The following is a 22,966-nucleotide window of genomic DNA, read 5'->3' on the forward strand; positions in this document are numbered from 1 at the left end:
GGTATAGAATATTTCAGGTCTTTATGAAGTAAATGCCTATTAGGTAATGGTTACATTTTGTACTTAAAGGGAAATACCATTGTAGCTTCCCTTAAAGCTGAAGTGATACACATAAAAGATTATTATATGCCAGGTTCAAAATGAGCTATAGAGAAATTACTGTAAAATATTGTAAATGTAATAATTATACAACAAATCTTTTGCATCACTGAAATATGCTGTAGAGCTGTATGAACTGCTGCTATATGTTTGGAAGTACCAAAAAGCAGCTAGGTAATCTTCATTGAGGTGATCATTGGTGCATGCAATTGCAATCCTGCAGTTCACAATGCCAACTGGGGGATGTTTTAGCACTTAAAACCAAAAGTCCTAAAAATAACACATTTATATAATTAAGCCTGTCAAAGCTCTTCATGTTGTGCACCTATTACCAATTATAAAATCAAGACCCAGAGACCTGGGTTCATAATGCAAGGGTTAAATGACATCTAACAATGTGAAGATAAATTAAAATGGATGTTAAAGAAAAGACAAATCAGTATCATACCAGAGTAAAACAGGTCAGGTTAAATAGATTGTAGGAAAAAAAAAAAATCTGTAAAGGAACAACAGAATCCATGTGTGTAAAGATACCTTCTCAGTGTGTTCTGCCTGATTAAAAAACACAACAAATCCCGCAGTTTAAACTTTTATTTGATAAAATCGAAGACGCACAGCTGAGTCACCTCATGCAGTGCATAGCTTCTAAACTATTACATAAAGCAAATACTAAATCTATGGCATTCAAAGTGTTCAGTTTAAACATGTAGCAAGTTAAAAAGCATATCAGACTAGCCTACGGTTTCTCAATCCTCCTGCAATCCAGTTAAGACTTATTGCTGTAGTTGAAACCTGCTAAATGTTCCAATAAAAACACCAGATGTACCAAATATGCATTAAAGAGAATAACCACATGTTAAGATTGCCATGTGCCAGACGTTCACTGAAAAAAACAAATTACATAAAAACACCACACACACACTTTGAGAATCTGGACACCGAGTTGATAAACATTTAGGAAATGTGTTTCGTCTAATATTTTGTTAACTTATCCAAACCTTGGCATGTTTGTTTATTTAAATTGATTGCCAATTTAATATATAGTTCTATAGAAACATTTGGCCTTACGGCCAACAACAGGTGTGGATTTGACACCGAGTCCAATATGACTAACATTAAAAAGCTCACACTACCCCGAAATATATAAATTTCACGCATACGGGTGACATTCAACATTCAAGTGCCAGTGTTTTTGTACTGTCTTTTGGTCAAGTTTTGAAACTTTCAAAGAAATCACTTTTAGGCTTATAAAAATAAATATTTCTCAAAAAATGCTTAATAAATTACACAAAACTAGCAGCAAAAAAGTAGAATCTAGAAATCTGTGTGCAAATAGCTAAATTCCCCAACTGCTAATCCCCCCTGGTCCCAAATAAATCCTGGTTAAGTATCAAGCCCCTTCCCCTTTTGTAAACAAGCTGCGTTTCACAATCTCCACACAATATTTGGAAGCTTAAGGACACGCACAAGACATTTGTATAAAAACTCTTTAAATGTGCAATAAAACAATTTTGTAAACCATGATGGGCACAACATACAAAGGGCCTAAACTTAAATAGCACCACTCATCTTAAGTTACCTCAATACTGTACTACATCCGCTTCAAAGCAGTATAAATTTCAGAACAAGGCACAACACACTTGAGAATAAATCTATTGCACTTAAGTTAAATGCCATTTTCTTCCCAAAGCCACCTTGCTTCCAAAAAGAAGCTTATACTGGCACCCTCTCCAATGATTTTAAATACACATCAAGGCAGTTTAACTCCCAAGTAGTTTACAGTATTAATGCACCATCAGGAGGAAAATGTATCCTCTCTTTGGCCAGCTCTAAATGGATTATACAGCCAGTTTATGCAATGGAAACCTACACAACTCAAACTCTGGTTTATAAAACTGCACTCTGAATGCCACCAACACCTTGTGCAGTTCTTAGTACATTTCTGACCTCCACAATCCTCAACACAGCTTACTTTAAAATTTTAGGAGCCTCGACCCATGAAGTTATCAGTAAGCCAAGGACATCTGTCAGAATTTAAAACGCAGCTTGAAAAAGAGAAAATGTTTACGTTTGTAATAAAATAAAGCCTGCTGCAGAATTCCTCTGTTTTTATCCTCTTGACCAAAAAACATCAACACTAGCATGCGTATAAGACAATCAGCCTAGTCTTTCTGCAGGGCTGCTTTCGGTGCTGTGGTCCTTTTTTAGCCATTCTACTTCAGTTTCAATATGGCAGGCATTTGTCTGTAAGATTACCCATATGTAAAGTTTAGAAACATCTTTAAAAAAATTGTTTTTCAAAATTACCCCTTAAAGAATGTGTTAAGGAAAAAAAATACTGACCTGCTTAATGGGTAGTTTGCTGTACTTCACTAGCTGCCTTAACACTGTCAAGTCATTTGAAGTGGAGTAACATGTTCCAGCATTTGTGTGCATCTAAAAGCCAGTGCTTTTAAAAAAAGGACTGAGGTGTATTATTGGTTAAGATCACCACCTGGAATGGCTTTTTGAAGACTCATGTCCCTAATAGGTACTTATCCAGGATAGAGTGAGCAAAAAATCTGAACTCTTAATCCCTTAAAATACAGTTTGCCACAAAAGGAATCGATACCTTTATCAAACGCTTCTGGTGTTTTTACAAGCTGCTTGTGCCAAAGCCTTTAATGTAGGCAACCTGATAAACTGCCCCTGTGACAATTTGAAGTTCAAATGGAACAAAAATGACTCTAGTCATATCATCCCAGTATTTGCCAAGGTTTGATTTAGTCCAAGCTTTTATGCCTTACAAAAACAACTGGATCTTGGCCAACTTGAGCCAGTATGACAAAAAATAAATTCTGGTCTAAAGTTAAAGGCACAGTACATTAACAAACAAATGATCCCCAGTTTACAAAAGAAATGAAGTGCAGCTGAAAACTCTAGAGTCCAAGATTCTATAGGCATAAAAAAAAAATCAGCCATCATGTTTTCTTATCTAAGGTGTGATGCTCTGGTTCTCTGCAGGCCATCTTCATTTGCTTTAAGCTCCCTTTAAGAATGTTTTCAGAGAATCACAGCTGGTAATGTACTGCAAGTTCTTGAAGCTACACAAGGTATATTCTGGCTAAGTTACATGTGGTTTCCATTCAGCTAAGTTTGGCATGGTGACCTCCACTGTGAGATGTGATCTTCAGTTTCCCCACCAGTCAACCTGGGAGTTGTAGTTTCCTCCATAACCATCGCTGCTGTAAAAGTTTCCAAAGCCACCTAAGAAAATATAGGTCACATGTCAGGATGAGATTGCCATGAGTCAAAATATAAAATCCAAAACAGAACTTAACTTGAAAATGGGGCACAGCCAAGATAGGCAGCCATTTTACATGCAAGCTGAACTATACAAGTTGGTTTTTAAAAAAAGGAAGGCATTCAAAATATCAAGTTTAAATCCACCCATGTAACTGCTTTATATATTGGGGAGGAAGCTTACCACCACCACCAAATCCTCTGTTTCCACCATGACCTCCCCCAGGGCGGCTTCCACGGCTGCCAAAGCTGTTGGCAGTATTGCTGGTCTGACGATAATCTCTTGCGCCAAATCCACCAGAAAACCTGACAGAACACACACTGTTAAAATCTTCTCAACTTAGAGCAATGCTGCAGTCCTGATTGTGTACAAGACAGTAGCAAATGAGGGGGAAAGAAAAAAGAAAAACAAAGTGACACTAAACAAAACCTCAGGAAAAAAGTACTTTACCTCTTGGAACGCCCACGTCCGGTACTCTTGTGCTGGTGCTCGTAAGCCAGGCTCTCCAGCCAGGAAGGAACCTCCTGTTTGGCTTCAACTAGAATATCAAGGAGGTCCTTCGTAATGTTACTGTTCTTCTCATTGAAAAATGAGGTTGCCAGACCTAAAAAGGAGAATAAATAAATAAAAGCAACTCCAGAAAAAGTGAACACCCCAACCCTTTTATAATTGTAATTAGCATTTGTCTGAAGTTAATTCCAAAATAAAGCACGTCAATAAACACTATAAAGCCCTTTATGCTTGCAGCCTTAAGACACCGAAAACTCAAAATTAGACTCCATAAAATTTAACAGTGAAAGCACTAAAAAGCTTGTTGAATCACAGCTTAACTAAATTGCTTACCAAGATTTCCTACACGGCCAGTACGGCCAATGCGATGGACATATTCTTCAATGTCACTCGGAAGATCAAAGTTAATGACATGTTTCACATTAGAAATGTCCAAGCCACGAGCCGCCACCTGCAAAATTAAAATCAATTAGTCTATTTTCTTTTTTCTCCACCCAACCCCACCCATTAACGGATTGACACTTACAGCTGTAGCCACCAAAATTGGGCACCTTCCTGAACGGAACTGGAGAAGGGCTTCCTCTCTGTCTCTCTGTGAACGGTCCCCATGGATACTGGTGCAAGCATAGCCTTCACGGTACAAGAAGTCCTCAAGGGCATCTGCACCTTTCTTTGTTTCCACAAATACCAGCGTCAAGGAGTCCTTGCCTATATTCATACAAAAACAATTTATTGCTACAGTGTCATGTACTTAAGTGGTTACACCCCAACATGCCAAATCAGTGCCAGATTTACAAGTTGGGACATCTTGACTTGCTGCATTTGATTTTAAAATGCATGTTTCATGACATTTAACCAATTGATAATTAACCAGTTTCCTTCATTGACAACCATTACAAAGTAGAATGTATCCTTCTACAAAGCAATGAAATCTGTACAAACAGGGTATGAACTTGGTTAAATACTAGCTCTGCAATTCAAGACTACCAAGTTATGACAGTAACTTTAGACCAATTGCAGACTATGGAAAATATCCAAAATGCAATATTACTGCATATATTGTTAGTAGGGTTCAATGTTTGTCACAGGGTTTTAATTTAGAAAATAGCTACCATATCAAATTGGGGGGCAAAAGTTAACATTTGTTGGCAAAAAAATTAGCGAGTACTATGCAATAATCTACCAGTAAAAACTGGTATTCTGGGGTCCTGGTTAATTTTAAACTGACTGGCATAGTCGGTTGTAACAGCAGTTGAAATCTGATCAAACCTACAACCTGCCAAATGGCTACATTACTATGCAACATACAGCAGTCCACATAGGATTTGTCCAAGGAAGCAACAAGGGGGAAAAAAAAAAACCATCACCTTGTTTCAATCACTTATTCAAACAATCCATTTAATATGCAGAATTTCTTGAAGGCCACAACACTAAGCCAAAATGTATGTATTCCTTGCATTTTGTCCAAGAGTTTGCTGGACATGTTAAATGTCCTTTCAGTCTGGACCACTAACATACATGTCACAGCACACTAAAGTTATTCAAGCATTTAAAAGGGTTTTATAAAAAACAACTTGCAATATACAGTTTAAAATTGGGTGTAAAAGATTAAGGAAACCCTGAAAGTAGCTTCAAGGGAAACTAGATATTTGATTGTCAGCCTAACATCAATTTGTCTGCTCTTTCAAAATGTTGCTATGCGTTGGTCTATTTTAATTGCACACATTGTTTACAATACATTACAAAGCAAAGCTCATTTAGAATTTCACACACATTAGCTCTAATAAATGAAATGATGAAATATGATAATATTGAATATATTAACAAAATATTGCCTACTTACCAGTTTTGTCGGAGATTTCACTTGCGTTTTCCTGAACCTCACTCGGAATTACTTTGAATAAAACCAAATCTCGCAATAAACGTATAGTACTTTCAAGCAGAACTAAAACAATTTAATATGCACTTGTACGTCCAAAATTACAACAAACATGCCTACCACTTGGGAGGGGCAGAGCAGACCATTGTAACTGGTTTCCTGAAGTGATAAACAGTATTGGGAGCCTGGAATGTACAGTGATATTGGCTGTGCCTCTTAAGCACATTCTACAGCACTTCTTACATGCATGTCAGCACGTTACTCCGCTGTAATGCGAGCCAAGATCTGTTTTCCCCAAGACCTGCTCTTGGCCAGTAGGCCAACTATAGGAAGAGTTTCCTTGAATTTGCAAAAGTCACATTATGGACTAACGAATCTGAAACTTCTGCAACAAACATTGAACCTTAATCACAGAAAAAAAACACTGTTGAACTTCATATTCAATAATTAACACTACACAGTTACAACTACCGCTAAACTGTACACAAAGCAGACTTAACACTACAGAACTTAACAGCAGTACAACCCGTATTTACCTGTAGCATTCAGCAGATCAAGCAGGAAGGAACGCTTATCTCCCTCTTCTACCCAAACAACTTTCTGTGTGATGTTCTCAGAGGTTGACCCAACACGGCCCACAGCCAAGAAAATGTACTCTTCCAGAAAGTCACGAGCAAGGATCTGAAGAATTCCAAAGTTACAGCATATTAAGCCCCTTGTTATACGTAGAATTATCATTTTAAAATCAATCTAGTAGTTGTCTTACCTGGATTTCTTTAGGGAAAGTAGCACTGAACATCATGGTGTGACGGATTCCTTTTGGAGGCATGACGTCTTGTTCAACAATGCGACGAATCTGAGGTTCAAAACCCATGTCAAGCATTCTGTCTGCTTCATCCAGCACCAGATATCTGGAATTAAGTGCAGAAATGCCAGAAAGAATGGTTAGGGTTGGCACTGACCAGTCTCAATATTTAAATGATTGTTAAGTGTTAGAAAAGCAAATGTGCATCTTTAAATAAGGATGTTGGGTCTGACTATACAAGCTTAAAATAATAAAAAAAAAAAAGCTTGGTGTAGCTTTTGCACGGAATCAAATCCCAAGCACATCTGGTACTTCTGGTTTTGAAATGTAGTTTCAAGCATCAAGACTGGATATTTGTATCACACACTCTCCTGCTCTCTTGATACAGTATGCATCTTAAAATAGATCAGGTTTGGCGATACAAGTCAGGACACAAGATGTACCATTGATTTGTCAGAGTACAGGTAAATAAAAAAAGTAAAAAAAAAAAAACACAACACTACTCACTTGCAATATTCCAGACCAATCTTCCCCCTCTCCATCATGTCTACAAGACGACCAGGAGTAGCTACCAGGAGATGACAGCCTCTTTCCAGGTCACGAATTTGCTGTCCAATGTCAGCCCCACCATATACTACACAAGGACGCACTTTGGAACGGTAAGCAAACTGCAAAAAAAGTACACATTTAATATATATTAGCTCAGAGGTAGCTGCCCAACACTGAGGGGCTATTAAATCAATAGGACAAAAATAAAATAAGCAATAAGTTGACGTCTTTGTTCATTTAAATTCCACTGGCTATACTAAAAATACAGTAGTCCCTCGCTAAACCAAGGACAGGTTATCCGGGATAACTTCAGTTAAAACCCATGAATATTGCTTCATTTTAAATGTACCTTTTTTGCTAAAATGCCATTACTGTAATGTGTTGTTTTTACACATTACATCGACTGTACAATATACAAATAGTAAAATTAATAACCACTGCATTTTTAGTCTATAGGCTACTGTAAAAACAGCAACAGAATACATCCTGCCTTCCCTGTACACTACTGTAGAATTCAGAAAAATATTTAAGTGGAAACTATAGGAATTTAATGTACTATTCAGCTGAGTAAAAGTGAGCTAATGTTGCCACATTAAAAAGCTATACCACAGAACCTTGCATATACATTTTAATTCAAATAGTTTAGTGTACATGTGGCAAGAACACTGCACACAAATAGCCTACCTGCTATTTTAAAAAAAAAATAAAAAAGTCCACAATTGTTTTCTGTTATGATACCTTTGGTGTTGCACAAAAAGGAACCTTGATTTTCTCCAAGATCACCAAAATAGCTACAAGTTCAATATAGTTTCTTTAAGCGGTTTTGAAAGAGCTCACTGCTGGCTTCGCTCACCACCTTTTCTCAACGAAATCTCACAAAAGCCTAAACCACTGGGTTTAGGGCAGAAGTGACATCTGCTCCAATACAAGAATGACTAATTAAATACAAGAACAGAAGACACGTCAATGCCGTTCACTGTCTTATGGGCTGAAGCAGTGCACTCACAAAAATGAGCCAGGACTCAATGAAAAATGTCTGGATTGAGCACAGCTGGTAAGCCAACACAACCAGGCAAGCCAATAAAGGCTATAAAATATGAATAGCATGACTTCTCCTACCAGTCTTGCATCATGTGTTAGATAGTGGAAAGACTGAAGTGTTCTGTGAAACATCTACACATGTTTAAGCCGTTTAAATATTTGTCCAACATTTAATTAGTTGTGGCTATTACGCACTGCCACTCTCCCAGGGGTGCTGCCCTTCAGCAGTGCTTGTTATCTGTTAATCTTGGTTTAAATGGCATATTTAATTAATAAATTACTGCAGCCACCTAATTTAAAATTTGTTCTATTACTGATGTTATAAAAAAGATAAAATTACATTTACAATCCCACATTATTGTTAAATTGTTTGAACTGCTAAAATCATAATGAAGTCAATTTACTCACCTTACTGTATTTACAATTCAGTTTCCTTTACTCAAAAGGACATTTCATTGCCATTTAAATTATTAATTCTTAACTTGAAAGTCGCCTAAGAACACACCAAGTTATATATTCCATAATTATAAATAGTTAAAATGCGGTTATTGAAAGAACAGCTACAATGTTAAATGGGTCTGAGGTCCGTATATATCCAACAGCACTGGTAATACTTCTAGTATCTTTCTTGACGTGATGATTTGTGGGGTTGCAGCAATCCTGAATTTCTACAAGGAGTACTGTCAAAACTGTCAGGTTTAATTTGTTGTACTGTTGATATCTGTAACGTGTATTTTGAGAAGTGAAAGCATGTTTAGAACGCAGGTGGTACAGCAGACTAGACGCACTGCGATACTGGCACTCACTTTGACAAGATAAAAGTAACCCTCTTTCTATCCAATAAACCATCAGTTTAAAAAAAATAAATCACATTAACAAGTCCTGCAGTTTGAGTGCCTTGCTACACAATGCAGTTCTGCGATTAATTTTATATTCAAACGATTACTACATGCATTCAATCCTAGCATGTACAAAAATGGGCCTGCAGGAAATTACAGTATGCTAAGAACGACAAGACAGTAATGCAATTAACGTGCGTCAGATTACTCAAACATACACCTTAATTGCAGAACTTAACTGACGAACAGCCCTACTTAATTTTCCAATTCAGTTTTTTAGGGGCCAATGCATATACCAGACTAGTACAGGGGAGGAAAAAAGAAATTAAAAAAAAGTCCATTCAGCTCCTGTCAGGCATCAGGTCTAACTGATTCACACAAGCTGTTTAAAAGTAATTTTATACACAGTAAAACAGGTTTAAAAGGCACTGCACATCAACATGACTCAGTACTGAATCTCCAGCCCTGCCCCAACCCTTGTTCAATATACTTCATATCTCTTCATAGTTGTGGATACTGATAAATCTGATCACTATTTAATCAAATCCCTCAATACTATCCAAGTCATTTTATTACCATAACATCTCAAAGCTTGGCAAATGTCAACGATTTCCTATGAGCGCTGGATGCCGAAGCAGCTATCTTGTTTATTAATGCCTGTGGTATGTTGGTGGTGAAGGGACTATGCGTATTGCTCAGATACACCTCCATTTTTTTTTTTTTTTTGGGCTTCTCAGCCATCAAAAGCTTTTGCCAGCTTTTTCTGGAGAAGAAATGACTAGGGACCTGTGACTGACATGGTTTAGATGATGCCAGAAAGAATTTGTACTTTAAAATCAGACCTAGTCAGACATAGGACCGCAATCTTAACTCAAACATGACAACGATGCTGCATATATGGTCTTAAAAAGGCCAGATGCCCTTGGGTAACAGTACTGGGACAGTTTATCTATTTCTACAATCTGTATAACTAGGCAAAGCTTTGCCTTACACTTCCAAACAATTCAATGGCTGCAGAACATGCAGTCTCAATGTATGGGCAAATCTTCAACAGAATGTCAGCAACAACTGGGGGATGTTGCATGCTTGCCATTAAAATGACAGCACTCCATTTTAGTAAGGAAGCAAGTAGGATTTTACAGTGCTCTGAAACATTAGCTACTTAGGTTTATTTAATGTTTAAACAGGACAGAATTCCTAATTTTATTCCATAACCTACCCAAGAAAAATAGGAGACTTGACATCCATCCATTCTAAAAAATAATTTTTAAAAATACAAAAAGCAAATACCTTTCTTGCTTCATCATAGATCTGGAGCGCCAGTTCTCGGGTTGGGGCCAGAATCAAAGAGATTGGATACTGTTTACGGCGTCCATATTTTCCATTTTCCTAGACAAAAAAAAGTTAAAATCGATACACAATCTCATTTTGAGATAAAAAACACCAATCATGTAAATCTGTATAACTTTACAGACATCAATAATCCCACTGGAGTACAGACTTTCATAGGCATGAAATTCCTCACATGGCATTACGGTATGAAATGCTTTGCTGCAGAGAAGGACCTCTATTCCCCCCCCTCAGTCATTTTTACATCTGGGGGGAACCAGTTTGGTGTAGAGATAAGGTGGCCAGATAAAATGCTAAAATGTTTCTCACAAGGCTGTCTAATAGAAGGGTCATCAATTAAAAATACTGTATATATCGATGTAGAAAGATGGGCCTCATTTACTGACAAGTTAAACCCTTAGCCAGCTTTTCCGCACCTATGCTTAACAGTTCCTGGGGTGCACACATTGAAATAAAATGCACAGATGAGCCAACTGTTTGATGTATATTAGGGCTGTCAGTTAACCCTTAACGCGCCGTCAGTTAACATGCGGTTTATTTTACACATGCAATTTAATTTCAGTGTAACAAGTTTAAAAAAAAATGGAATCACAAAAGGACACTCAGTACTGTATCTCCAACCAAGACCCCACCCCTTGTTCACTGTATTTTTCACAAAGCTCTTTACATAGACATGCACACTGAAATCTTCTACTGATCACTCATTTTATCACCAAACTCCTCAATAAAATGTGATCCAAGTCATTATTTTATTACTATAACATCTCAAAAAGCTCTGCAAAATGTCTGACATTGGACTGGAAAGAGTGAAATTATAATGTCGGACCTGGTCCAACATAGGACCGCAAAGTTTAAATGTTATCATGCAAGTTACAAAAACATAATTGAATTTATATCTATGTATTTAATTAGGAATGAAACAGATTGAAAATCTGAATTAAATCATAGCAGCCCTAATGTACATCTAACAGTTACCTTAATTTCTACAATTCAATGCGTTATTTTGGAGAGCTGGCACAAAGGTAATGTACGCAGTTAGGAAAACAGCAAGTAAATGGTTTTTAAAAGGGTGTTTGATTCTTAAAGATGCAAAACTCAAAACATGGGATTCTTTGTTATATACAGTCTATTGCCAACTTTTTACAGTACAAAATGGATATACTGGCTGCAAGAGAATTAATTATTTGAGATAGAGATATTCATTTTATGGTTTAACACTGGTCAAAGAATTTCAGTGCATCATGTAAATAACCCACATACAGAAGTTAAAGTATCTACTTGTCCCACAGGCAAAATACAATGGTTGTCCTGGGCATGAGGTGAATTCCACACCCTTGTTCAAATGTCAGGAGTACGAGAAAAACATTCAAAATCCTACGAAAACAACCTTTAGTGTTTTGTTCTTTTGTCTGAATAAAAACAAAGACACACTATTCCCAACAACATTTTCATTGGACATTTATATTGTTGCCCAAGTCACACATACTAAACATTGTCTTGTGCATCAAGGCCTTTACTGTTCAAGTATTACCAGAGGGTTGGCTTTTGCCGCTTGTAAAGCCTCTCCTGGACCTTCAGTGTAGATTTGGCTGAGGACTGGAAGTAAAAATGCTGCAGTTTTCCCAGAGCCTGGAAGTACATAATTAAAATATTACAAAGACCTCACTTCTTAAATAACATGTACAACTATTAAGGAGACCAAGTAATGGACATAATCCCAATGCTATTACCTGTCTGAGCACAAGCCATCAAGTCCCTCTTTGATTTGATTATTGGAATAGCATATTTCTGCACTGGAGTAGGTCGAGTGTAACTGGTCAAATTTATGTTACCCATAATGATTTCTCCCATATCCACATCTTGGAACTGAAATAGAAATTAAGGTTCACCTTTAATATTTAAATAAAACTGTACTGGAAACTAAACCCACAATTATATTCTTTTAAAAGCCAAAATTTCAGAACACAAATGTCACAAAACTGAAATGGGTTAGCTTTCACCACACCCTTACATTTCAGAACAGGTATGATGGTTACAATAAAAGCAAAATAGCATGAATATGAAGTATCAGGTTTCCAGGACACCCCTCAAATCTGAAACAGTTGTGTACGAGGTAAAAAGACTTACACTTTCAATATGTGGAGGGCAATTTGAGCCAGTGGCCTCAACGGGAATGTCATCGTACTTTTCAAAGTTAATTCCTGTGTTGCCTCCAGAGAAAAGCTCACTGAAAAACACACATTTCACCATTACAAATCAAACTAGGCAATGACATTTATAAAACTAAAGTGTTGTTTAGGAGACAAGGTTTTAAAATAAGCAACTTTTTTTTTTATATAGATAGAAAATTAAACTAATGCCAATCTGATTACCTTACTGCAGTACCAACAACTATCTGCCTCAATGACCATTACAGGCAACCTACTGTTCCACACGTTCATTAGGCGACAGGGGTTTTGACCAATCTTCATCACGGGAATTGTCCTCAACCCATCGGCTGTTTCCGCCACCGTCCCGGGAGCTAAATCCTCCACGGTCATACCTGTTTAACAAACAGACCATTAGTCAGAGCTTTTAGAACCATAACCTAAAAATAGAACTCCTGCATTCCACTGTATTATATAAAGATTTGCTACCACTTATCTAGAAAAAGGTAACCAAGTTAATTAATGGAGGAGTTCTGAATCACTGCAGTTAGCCTAGGAACTATGCAAGGTAACTGCAAAGCATAAACCCATCAAACTTCAACAAGCCTTTAACCTTTTGCGGTCCTACATTACAATTCTCTTTCCAGTCCGATATTGGACCCTGTCCAACAGACGTAAAGCACAGGTCTCTAGCTGTTTCTCTGGAAAAAGCCAAGAGCCTTTCAATGGCCGAGTGAGAATGATGAGCCGAGAAGGAGGGGAAGAAAAAAAAGATCCAAGCTATAAAGATAGCCCCTACACCAGAGCTAACACGGCAACAAATGAGATAGCTGCTTCCACATCCAGCACTCAAAGAATCAGACATTTGCAGAGCTTTGAGATGTTCTAGTAATAAAATAATGACTTCGATCACATGGAGGAGTTTGGCAATAAAACAAGTGATCAGGAGAGAATTGATCAATTTGCACATCTATGAAGAGGCATGTGAAATACAGCGAACAAGGGATGGGGCTTGGCTGGAGATGCAAAACCGGTTTTACTCATTTTAGAACAGCACGTTTAAAAAACAGCGCGTGTGAAAATAAATTGGGCCCAAAGCACCTCACAAGCGCTGAATAAATGGACTGCAAAGGGTTAACTTAAGTGCAATGCTCATTTTAAAATTAGTGCTGGGAAATATCCAAACAAACATTTCACGTACCCGAACACGTAATTTGTCAAACTAGGTTTGAAATGTGAATGCGTATCGGTTCTGCATTGCAAATATTGTTACCACCTTGCCAAAATCTGCGCAACAGTTACTAAACTAGCAAAGTAATTGCCTCATCTGTGTAATCGAAGGTAAATAAACGTTAGTGTTTGCCAGCAATTAGAGAACAGATACGCATCACGTGTATTATCTTGTGCCTAATCACCTCATTACCAGAAGTTGAGACAACTTCAAGTGGAAAGAGTTCAGTCAGATGTGGGATTCTGTTCAAATATATAATATGCTGTAAAATGTAAAATCTGCAAAATGTGACTTGGCAGTGCCCAAGTTGCATGCAAGCCTGTCTGTCATTCAGCACCAGCACATCTGACCTACAACCCAATTACAAGCATGCTCAGCTTGCCCATTCTGTTACAATTCAATCTAAAATCACATCCAGCGAGAATCTCATGATCATAATGTAGTGTTGCCATTTTTACTGCGCACCTCCCAGTACTAAGCCACAAGAAAGACATACTGTATCAGTGGTTAATACTGTTACACAAAACTGGATAAGTTTCTTAAACAATTTAAATCAAATCTGTTTAAGTGCCAACAGTTGCTCTTGATCCCTGATTTAAGATGCTTTTTTTGATGTGCAAAAACAAGTTGAGAGAAATGGAGTCCAAATTAGGATGTGCATGCACCCCAGAACTGCCAAACACTGCTTCAGCTGAGGTCTCAGGTGCGGTTTTGGATTTGGGAAGAGAATTGGTATGTCTGCGATACCAATGCAATGACCTCATTGAAAATACCCATTGCCCTGAAGAAAGCAAAATTACCACAGCAGTTTGCGGACAAAGATGACTAGCCAGCCTCCCTTAAAAAGTGTTCATTTATAATTCCCACACAGACACTGCTTACCTTCCTCTTGACCCAGTTCCACGGTCACTATAGAAAGAGGACTTTCCTCTATCGTTACGCCCTCCAAAGCTAGTGTAGGGGTCCCTCTGGTCTTTGTTCCATCCAGAGTTATCTTTATCATATGCAAAGCCTAGAAACACATATGTACTATATTAGTGACAATATAGCTTTTGTTGGCCATTTCATTTCAATGGCCATTTAATAACTTAACCATTAACGTTGAGACCAAAAATGAGCATTTAACATGACCAAGCAGAAGTCTGTAACAATTAGGTTCCACACCATGAAGTGCAAGCCAGTTTGACTACATTTTATAAGTGTCAAGACCATGTGTTTCACAAGCAGGTGGGAAATCTTTTGGGGCAAGTGAAGGGACACCCATCTCAACCTTCTGTAGCAAGGAGGGACACACAAGCCTTGTATAGTTAGTAAGGCTGCAACGAAGGGTACATTTTGACCTTCGAAGGTTCCGAACACATTACCAAAGAAAGGTTTGAGCCTTGATGGTACTCATTTGCATAATTTACTGGTGACATCACCATGGCTACTTGCTTACATTTGATTGAAAATACTATTTTACAGGTAACCCATACAAATGGAATAATCACATGTAGTTTAAAAATACGTTTAGAACAGTAATTGTTTTTATAATTTACATCTGTTCATTTGCAATTGATGCTGCTTGCAATATATGCAGTAAGCTTACATTGCAGCAGCACCAACAGCAGCTGGTTTAGGCAAAACAAAACAGTCACCATTCACAACTAAAAATATTAATACTAATAACAAAATTATGAACTGCTTCTTGTGAAGCGGTCCCAGAGACTGGTTACACCTCCATGATAAGTCACTTGCAGTTTGCATTCAACTTTTTTTTTTTGGTCTGGGCATATTCTACCATAGCTCTTCACTTACTGTCTTGTACACTAGGCAGTCAGTACATATTTTACTGAAGCAATACAGCCACTAGAGGCACCCGCCCACTGCTTTGGATACTACACTGCTCCATACAGAGAAGCTGTGACATGGAGTTGCTATACGTATAATGATTTGGTAGAGGATTTTAATAACTTGTTTATGTAATATGCACTACTCAAATCAAAAGATTGAATTTTGCATGAGTCACAGTTAATGTGTTTGTTAACAGGAAGAAAAAATAGTGTGTGAATGGCACCTGACAAACCTTTGAAGGTTTAAAAACAATCTTTGAATTGCTGGCTAGCGAACGAACCTTCGGACACAGCCTGAGTAGTTAGCTACAAACACCTTTGCTTGCCTGCAATGACTGTTCTGCAAATAAGGTCTTATTGACTGAACTACTGTTCTGAATCTCAAGGTTAAAAGCCAAATATATTCATGCCACTGTTTCAAAGCTTAAATGTGGAGTCAATATTAAAAGCTCATCAGTTTACCATTAAACTAAATTTAGTGATGTCCAACCACTTGTTTTAATGTCCTTGCAACTGTTTCAGGAGGACAGAACACTGGCATGATGTACTTCCCACCTGTATTCTGAATTGGTTGGCACTGGTTAAAGGAGCCACCTCTGTTGCCACGATAACCTCCACGCCCACCTCTGTCACCTCCTCTTCCTCCAAAGCTGTTGCCACCATTCATCCGAGAATCCCTATCATCATGATATCCATTCACAAAGCCATTGCTTCCTTGACCATTGTCCCAGCCAGGAGAATCTTAAGTAAAAAAGACAATGCAAGTGTTCAATAGAGATGACAATGTATCAGGGGACGCAAAGCAAGCTAGAAAAGTAGCTATCCAACTGAACTCGTGTATACAGAAACTTGCGAAGAAGACAGAAAAGGTTCAAACTACAATAACCAAAGGGTTTTATAACCTCAGTAGCACTTATTTCCTTGATTGGTTGTACAACATTTACATTCTTGGCATTTGACAATTTCACCAATTAAAAGTTTAGATTTATACTTGCATGTAAACTTCATGTTAGTTATGCAGGAAAAAAAAAAGTCCTAGTTTTAATTTTTATATGCATATACGAAAAATAAATATGTCCTCAGTTTATATTAAATATATATTAATATATATATATATATATATATTATATATATTAAAGTCCTATGTGGATACGTAATGATGGGTGTATGAATCTAGGACCTGGCTCTGGGATTTTTTTTGCACGTATACCGCACATTTGTGTGTGACATATATATACACACACTAATATATATATTATATATATATATATATATATATATATATATATATATATAGATATATATATATATATATATTATATATATATATATATATGTATACATGTAATGTATATATATATATTTTGTATATATATTATACATACATATTCCTACACACACACACACACACACACACACACACACACACAGCGATAAAGTAATTACCACAAACGTAATTTTGTATGTATAAAAACAGGCCTATACATGTACTGACCAAGAGATATCTTGCTAATTACAGCACTGCTAATGGTACCAAGCAAGGAATACACTTAAGCATCAAACAATTGATTAATTGGGCACAATATAAATCGCTAGGGTAAATTTCAATGATTGTACAAAACACACATTTGATGCATTCCTCTTCCACAACGTTATTTTAATATCATTGCAGTCAAGTAAAAGCTTGTGCACAACAATTGAATGCAAAGGATAATTACTCCTTGGTAGCATTAGGAGGAAAAACAAACACCTCCACAAGTTTGCAACTAGCCTAAAGCAAGTTTAGCATGCTACAGGGGTGTTACTAAAATACTTATTCCAAACACGATTACAGTACTTTGGAATGTAATCCATATAAACTTCGACACGAGAAAAACGTCTTTATTCAGCTACAGCATCATGCATTGCATCTTGTTAATACTTTACTACTTAACATTCACTATCTGTGAAACAATGTGGAAATCCCTGCCGACATCGGACTGGAAAATTGTAATGTCGGATTTGGTCCAACATAGGACCACAAAGGGTTAAAGGCATCTAACAAAATCGATGCATTGACGTCTTTCAAAACACAGTTAAACTGGTGTGCAATAAACAAATTTAAATGAGAACACTTCTGATTATAAAAAATACAAAAGGACTTGATCAGATGTCCCTTTAATATTGTAATACATTAAACAGAAGTAATTTAAATGAACTATGGTTGTTCATTACTTTTAGTATTTGTCTAAAGCAAAGAAACAATTACTCAAATCCTGACATTTAAACTACCTTACTAAATTTAGCTTTATACAATTTATAATCCATACTTTGAAACAAAGGTTTAAAAAAAAGCAAACAAAAAACGGTAGGTTTAATACTGGTACTCTTGAAATGATTACACAACATAAAAGGTATGCTGTGTTCTTGTAACTTTAGTGCAGAGGCTCATCAGTGAAGCAACTACTCATTTTACATGGGTTATATCCAACACCAATGTAGAGGCCAAAAGTGTGTATCCTAGCAACACTGACATGCATCTACCATAATAGCACTAAAAGCAGCGCACTAAGGTGTTAATGCAAACCTGCAACAGGAGATTTCAAACTGGGTTCTAATCAGTTTGCCCATATGTAATCTAAGCTCAGGAAATTTAAAGCCAGTTCAAGAAATCTATGCTTAGATTAATTTTTGCACCACAAATAAAATTTATATATATTTTTCACCTACAACACTGCTAACACTGTCCCATTTACCATTTACAAGCAGACTGTAGTATTATGCCTGGTTGCCTATTTGAGGCCAGCAACATTCTAGAAGGGGTAGATGCCTCGCACACCATACAGTTTCCTGTTTTTTTGAAAATGTTTTGAAATGTGCCTTGAAATTATTTGACCTGTCTGATTTTCTGCATTTTTGCATATCTGACAATGTTTAACCAAAATCTATTAGATAAAAAGGGACCCTGGGTGCACAAATAAAGACAAAATTGATACTTAAAGATATGCAAACACCCAATGCCCCTGTATGAAAAAGTAATCGTCCCCTTAGACTCAATAACTGGTTATGCCACCTTTATCAGCAATAACTGCATCCATACACTTCCTGTAGTTACTGATCAGTCTCTCACAGTTGCATGTAGGAATTGTGGCCAACTCCTTCATGCAGAACTGCTTCAACTCAGTGACATTTGTGGGTTTGAGCATAAGCTGCACATTTCAGGTCCTGCCACAACATCTCAATGGGGTTTAGGTCTGGATTTTGACTAGGCCATTCCAAAACTTTTACATCAGAATGGTTGAACAAGAAAGTTAAACTCGCTTGTGTGTTTCGGATCATTGGGTTGCTGCATGACCCAGCTGCGCTTCAGCTCACTGACAGATGGCCTGACATTCTCCTGCAGAATTCTCCGATACAGAGCAGAATTTATGGTTCCTTCAATGACGGCTAGTCATCCAGGTCCTGATGCAGCAAAGCATCACCAAATCATGACACTACCTCCACCATGCTTGACCATTGGTATTGAGGTTCTTACTGTGGAATGCAGCGTTTGGATTTCGCCAGACATAACAGGGCCCATGTTGGCCAAAAGGTACCACTTTTGACTGATCTGTTCATAGAACATTGTTACAGAACTCTTAAGGATCATCCAGGTGCTTTTTGGCAAACTTGAGACTAGCAATCATATTCTTACTGAGCAGTGGTTTCCGCCTTGCTACTCTGCCATGAGTCCCATTTTTGCCCAGTGTCTTTGATGGTGGAGTCATGAACACCGACCTTAACCAAGGCAAGAGAGGCCTGCAGATCCATGAATGTTGTTCTAGAGTTCTTTGTGACTTCCTGGACAATTTTGCACCTTGCTTAGAGAGATTTTGGCAGGACAGCCACTCTGGGAAGATTCACTACTGTCCCAAACTTTCTCCATTTGGACAATATGGCTCTGACTGTGGTTTGGTGGAGCCCCAGAGCCATAGAAAATGGCTTTGTAACCTTTTCCAGACAAATTCATCAGCAACTTTTTTCAGGAGGTCTTCAGGAATTTCTTTTGATTGTGGCATGATGTGCCTCTAGAACCTGTGTGCTGACAACTTCACTCTGATGGTAAGGGCCAAAGTTAATCAAATTTATATTGGGAATGACTCCCCAAATCAGGCCTGATTGGTTAACCAAAGTATTCAAACAGCTGACATTAACTGACCCTTTAATTGCGTTTCGTTAACTAGGGGGGCAATAACTCACAGCACTGTAGGTCTAGTAAACATAACTACAGCAGACTGGGACAGAGTGTAAGATGCACCATTTGTCCTATCCTAGAGTAATCTTTCTGTAAAAAGTGCTGGAAGATTTACAAAATGTGGGTCAATTCTGGTTCAGGCTCTAATGGTAACATTTACAGTTTAACCTCTAAAGAAAAGTCGTGCTGTAAAGTTAGACTTCAATTCAGAATTGAGGTTTTTTCAGGTTAAATCTCTTCAGATGGTATTTCTGTATTGCTATACACAACTTCTACCATGAAAAGAGCAATATAGTTACTTGTTTCCCCAAACTGTTCTTGAAATATTAACGAACAACTACAATTTGGTAATATTTTCTCCTGCTTAATGTTCGACACTGATCAAAAAAGACACCAGGCCAATATGTCCATGTAAAAAGACAAAAATCTTAGCTCAGTGCTTACCATTCTTAGAAGCCTCTTTGTTCCTTAAATGGGGTGGAATGTAACGTCCTAGGTAAAAAAAAAAAAAAAAAAAAAAAAAGGACGTAAACCACCAGTAGGCAAGAATACACACTAAGGAACCTATAGCCAAGTAGCTTCAATAACGATGCTCTAATCCAATTTAAAAAGCACGCTTGTGCCAAGAATATGAAATGCGAACTTTAGTCAAGTGTGCCTCTTGCTGAAGTGTACAACTTTGGCACACTTGTCTAACATCTAAAGTTAGAGTTCAATTGACAAAAAGCATAAAGATACTCACTGCCTGACACGCCACCTCCCTGTCCGTCAGCAGAGTTCAAGTCTAGGCCAGCAAGCTGGAGAAAAAATAAAAAAATCCAGGGCAAGGTTACATAATTTATAAAATGAACAAGTCTGACAAACCACTTAACTGAATATCAATCCCCCACTGGCACACAGAACTGGAAAGCAAGAATAAAAAAGTGCCTTAAAGTACTGAGCAGGAATTTAGTCTACAGGCTAGTGACTACAGTATGTTGACAGTGCTGCCACAAATTCCATGGGTAAATCTTTAAAATTAACCTCCACTACCATTTGTTAAACAAACCATTGGGTTTAAGATTTGATGCTGGCAAGCCAACCAGAAGCTCTTATCAATTCCGGCTCCTACTCTAGTCACGTGTTTAAATATCTAACGCAGGGAAAGGCCGGCTTCCCCGGCCTACTTCAGGTGACGCAGAAAGTAACGTTATATAAAAATGGTTACGCTTGCCAAACAAAGATTGAAGATTTACATACTACGTTTGACATTTGATTTAAAAAAAAAAAAAAAAAAAAAAAACAATAAGTTGCTGACGCACAGATTTGTTTCAGCTAGTCAGAATACAAACTGCCGAGTATTCAGTTTTATTTTATTTTTTACCGTCTATGGCGACTAGTAAGGTTAGCTAGTCATTTATACGATCAATACACATTTGATTTTTACTAAATAATCGTTAACCCGTTTATACCAACACTGCAGCTTCATCTTCTCTGCCCTTCACACACTTAGAATTCAAGCTACAAGTTCAGCTCCCGACAAGGGTTTAAACCTTTGCATAAATCTGTATTAATGCAACAACAAACAGCCAATTAAAGCAATAAAGACACGGACATAATACGACACATTAATAAAGGAACTTAAACCGCAATAATATGTACGTAAAGGTAACAAACCATAACATTTGTAGAAGCCTTTTTTTATTACTTTGACCAACACTAAATTGTGTACATGATACCGATTTAGTTGTATCAAGTTACTCCACGGCCAAGCAACGCAACCAGCAGTCAACACCGCTTATTGAAAGCCTACGATTCAATAAAATATTTAGTTTGCAATTTCAGAAGTTCAATTTAGATATAAAAACTTTAAAAAAAATCAGTCAAATTCCCTTGCACATATTTTCCCATTCAATATTACATAAAAATCGTGTTAAATCTTAAGGCTTATGGATTAAGCAAGAGTCGGTTCATAGATTTAGTTTAACACTGACAGATTCCTTCTTTTGATTCTTAATTTAAAAACCTTAAACCGGTTAAAAAAAAAGCAATTGCGTTGTTGCAAATAATAATAATAAAGCCGGGAAGGCCCATTTGAAAAAAAAAATTAACATTTAGACATTTTTTCAACATGTAGAAAATACAGAAGCCTGTATAAGACAATGTCTTCAATTGGCCGTGCTCTGGTTTCATGTTTTAAGAGTAGAAGTAATCTGGATATACCGAGAAGCCAGCTCCAGTAGAACAAAGGCCGCCATTGTAGGTCTAACGAAACCCCGCATTGAAATGCGATGCTCCGCCATCATCCCCATTACCTCCTCCGCCACCATTTTACTTTACAGAGCTAAACCCGAAAGCACGGAGGGCATGCCAGATAATCCCTTTTCTTAAACATCGGTCACACCAACACCACGCGTTTCCACACAAAGTTACCTTCTCGGTTAGATTTTAAATAAAAAATAATATCTTTAACTCACCTGCTGATCTAGACTGAGTGCATTCTCGACGGCCACATGACTCATAACTAAAGAATATCAATTATTTGTTTTGTTAGCAGAGAATGATTTTTTCTTTGATACTTCTCTTATCCGCCTCTGTTCCTTTTTTCAGTTCCGATTCAATTTATATATAATTTTGTTTTTTTTCCCCTGTGTTGCGTTACTCTTGTCCGTCTCTGCAGTCGACTCGAGCCCTTTTAACCGACACCTTCCACTGGCCCGTGGAATGGAACAGCAGTAACTACCGCGAGGCTTTATTTGGAGAACCAACCCTACAGCGAAGAGAAACCAAGGGGCAGTTCTCGCGATACTTGTTTTTTTTTTTTTTTTTTTTTTTTTTTTTTTTTGTAGAAGATGGAACAGGAAAGAATGCCCATCAAACTGTAATCATTCCTAAAATATTTGTATTTGAAGAAACTTTTAGTTTCATAATGTGAGATATTGTACTTTTTTTTTTTTTTTTTTTTTACAAAAACGACAGAAGAGTAAAGCTCTAGGAGATTTGGCTATGGTATAACTACCACCTCAGAGTATGTCAAAAGTTTATTGCCCCATCCATATCAAGGCAGGCCCCGATTGTTTGAAGTGCTAAATGGTGAAAGTAAAAACTTTGTAACGTACCAGTATGTTTCAATACCTTAGGATATAGTTTGTGTCAAAATTGTAGTGTGGCTTTTTGTCTTCTTTTTTTTTCTTTTCTAGTCCAATACA

General features: G+C 37.3%; 1 protein-coding gene across 3 annotated transcripts; it reads right to left on the minus strand.

Annotated features, from left to right (window-relative positions):
* Positions 1-675: 675 nt before the first annotated feature.
* Positions 676-22,503, minus strand: LOC121320598 (putative ATP-dependent RNA helicase an3). Of its 3 annotated transcripts, XM_041259059.1 has the most exons (19): positions 22,235-22,502; positions 20,521-20,575; positions 20,223-20,270; positions 16,121-16,306; positions 14,616-14,745; positions 12,781-12,897; positions 12,483-12,582; positions 12,086-12,221; positions 11,887-11,984; positions 10,296-10,394; positions 7,084-7,244; positions 6,538-6,682; positions 6,308-6,452; positions 5,736-5,786; positions 4,419-4,600; positions 4,226-4,343; positions 3,833-3,986; positions 3,566-3,687; positions 676-3,345 (listed from the first exon to the last, which is right to left on the minus strand). In XM_041259059.1, exons 1-19 carry the CDS (start codon positions 22,277-22,279, stop codon positions 3,269-3,271), a joined length of 2,169 nt encoding a protein of 722 aa, XP_041114993.1. In that variant the 5' UTR covers positions 22,280-22,502; the 3' UTR covers positions 676-3,268. The 3 variants fall into 3 exon arrangements, with proteins under 3 accessions (XP_041114993.1, XP_041114994.1, XP_041114995.1); XM_041259060.1 differs by lacking the exon at positions 20,223-20,270 and having other exon boundaries at positions 22,235-22,503; XM_041259061.1 differs by lacking the exon at positions 5,736-5,786.
* Between the last annotated feature and the right edge of the window lie 463 nt (positions 22,504-22,966).

This window comes from Polyodon spathula, chromosome 9 (assembly GCF_017654505.1).
Source record: "Polyodon spathula isolate WHYD16114869_AA chromosome 9, ASM1765450v1, whole genome shotgun sequence".
Classification (NCBI taxonomy): domain Eukaryota; kingdom Metazoa; phylum Chordata; class Actinopteri; order Acipenseriformes; family Polyodontidae; genus Polyodon; species Polyodon spathula.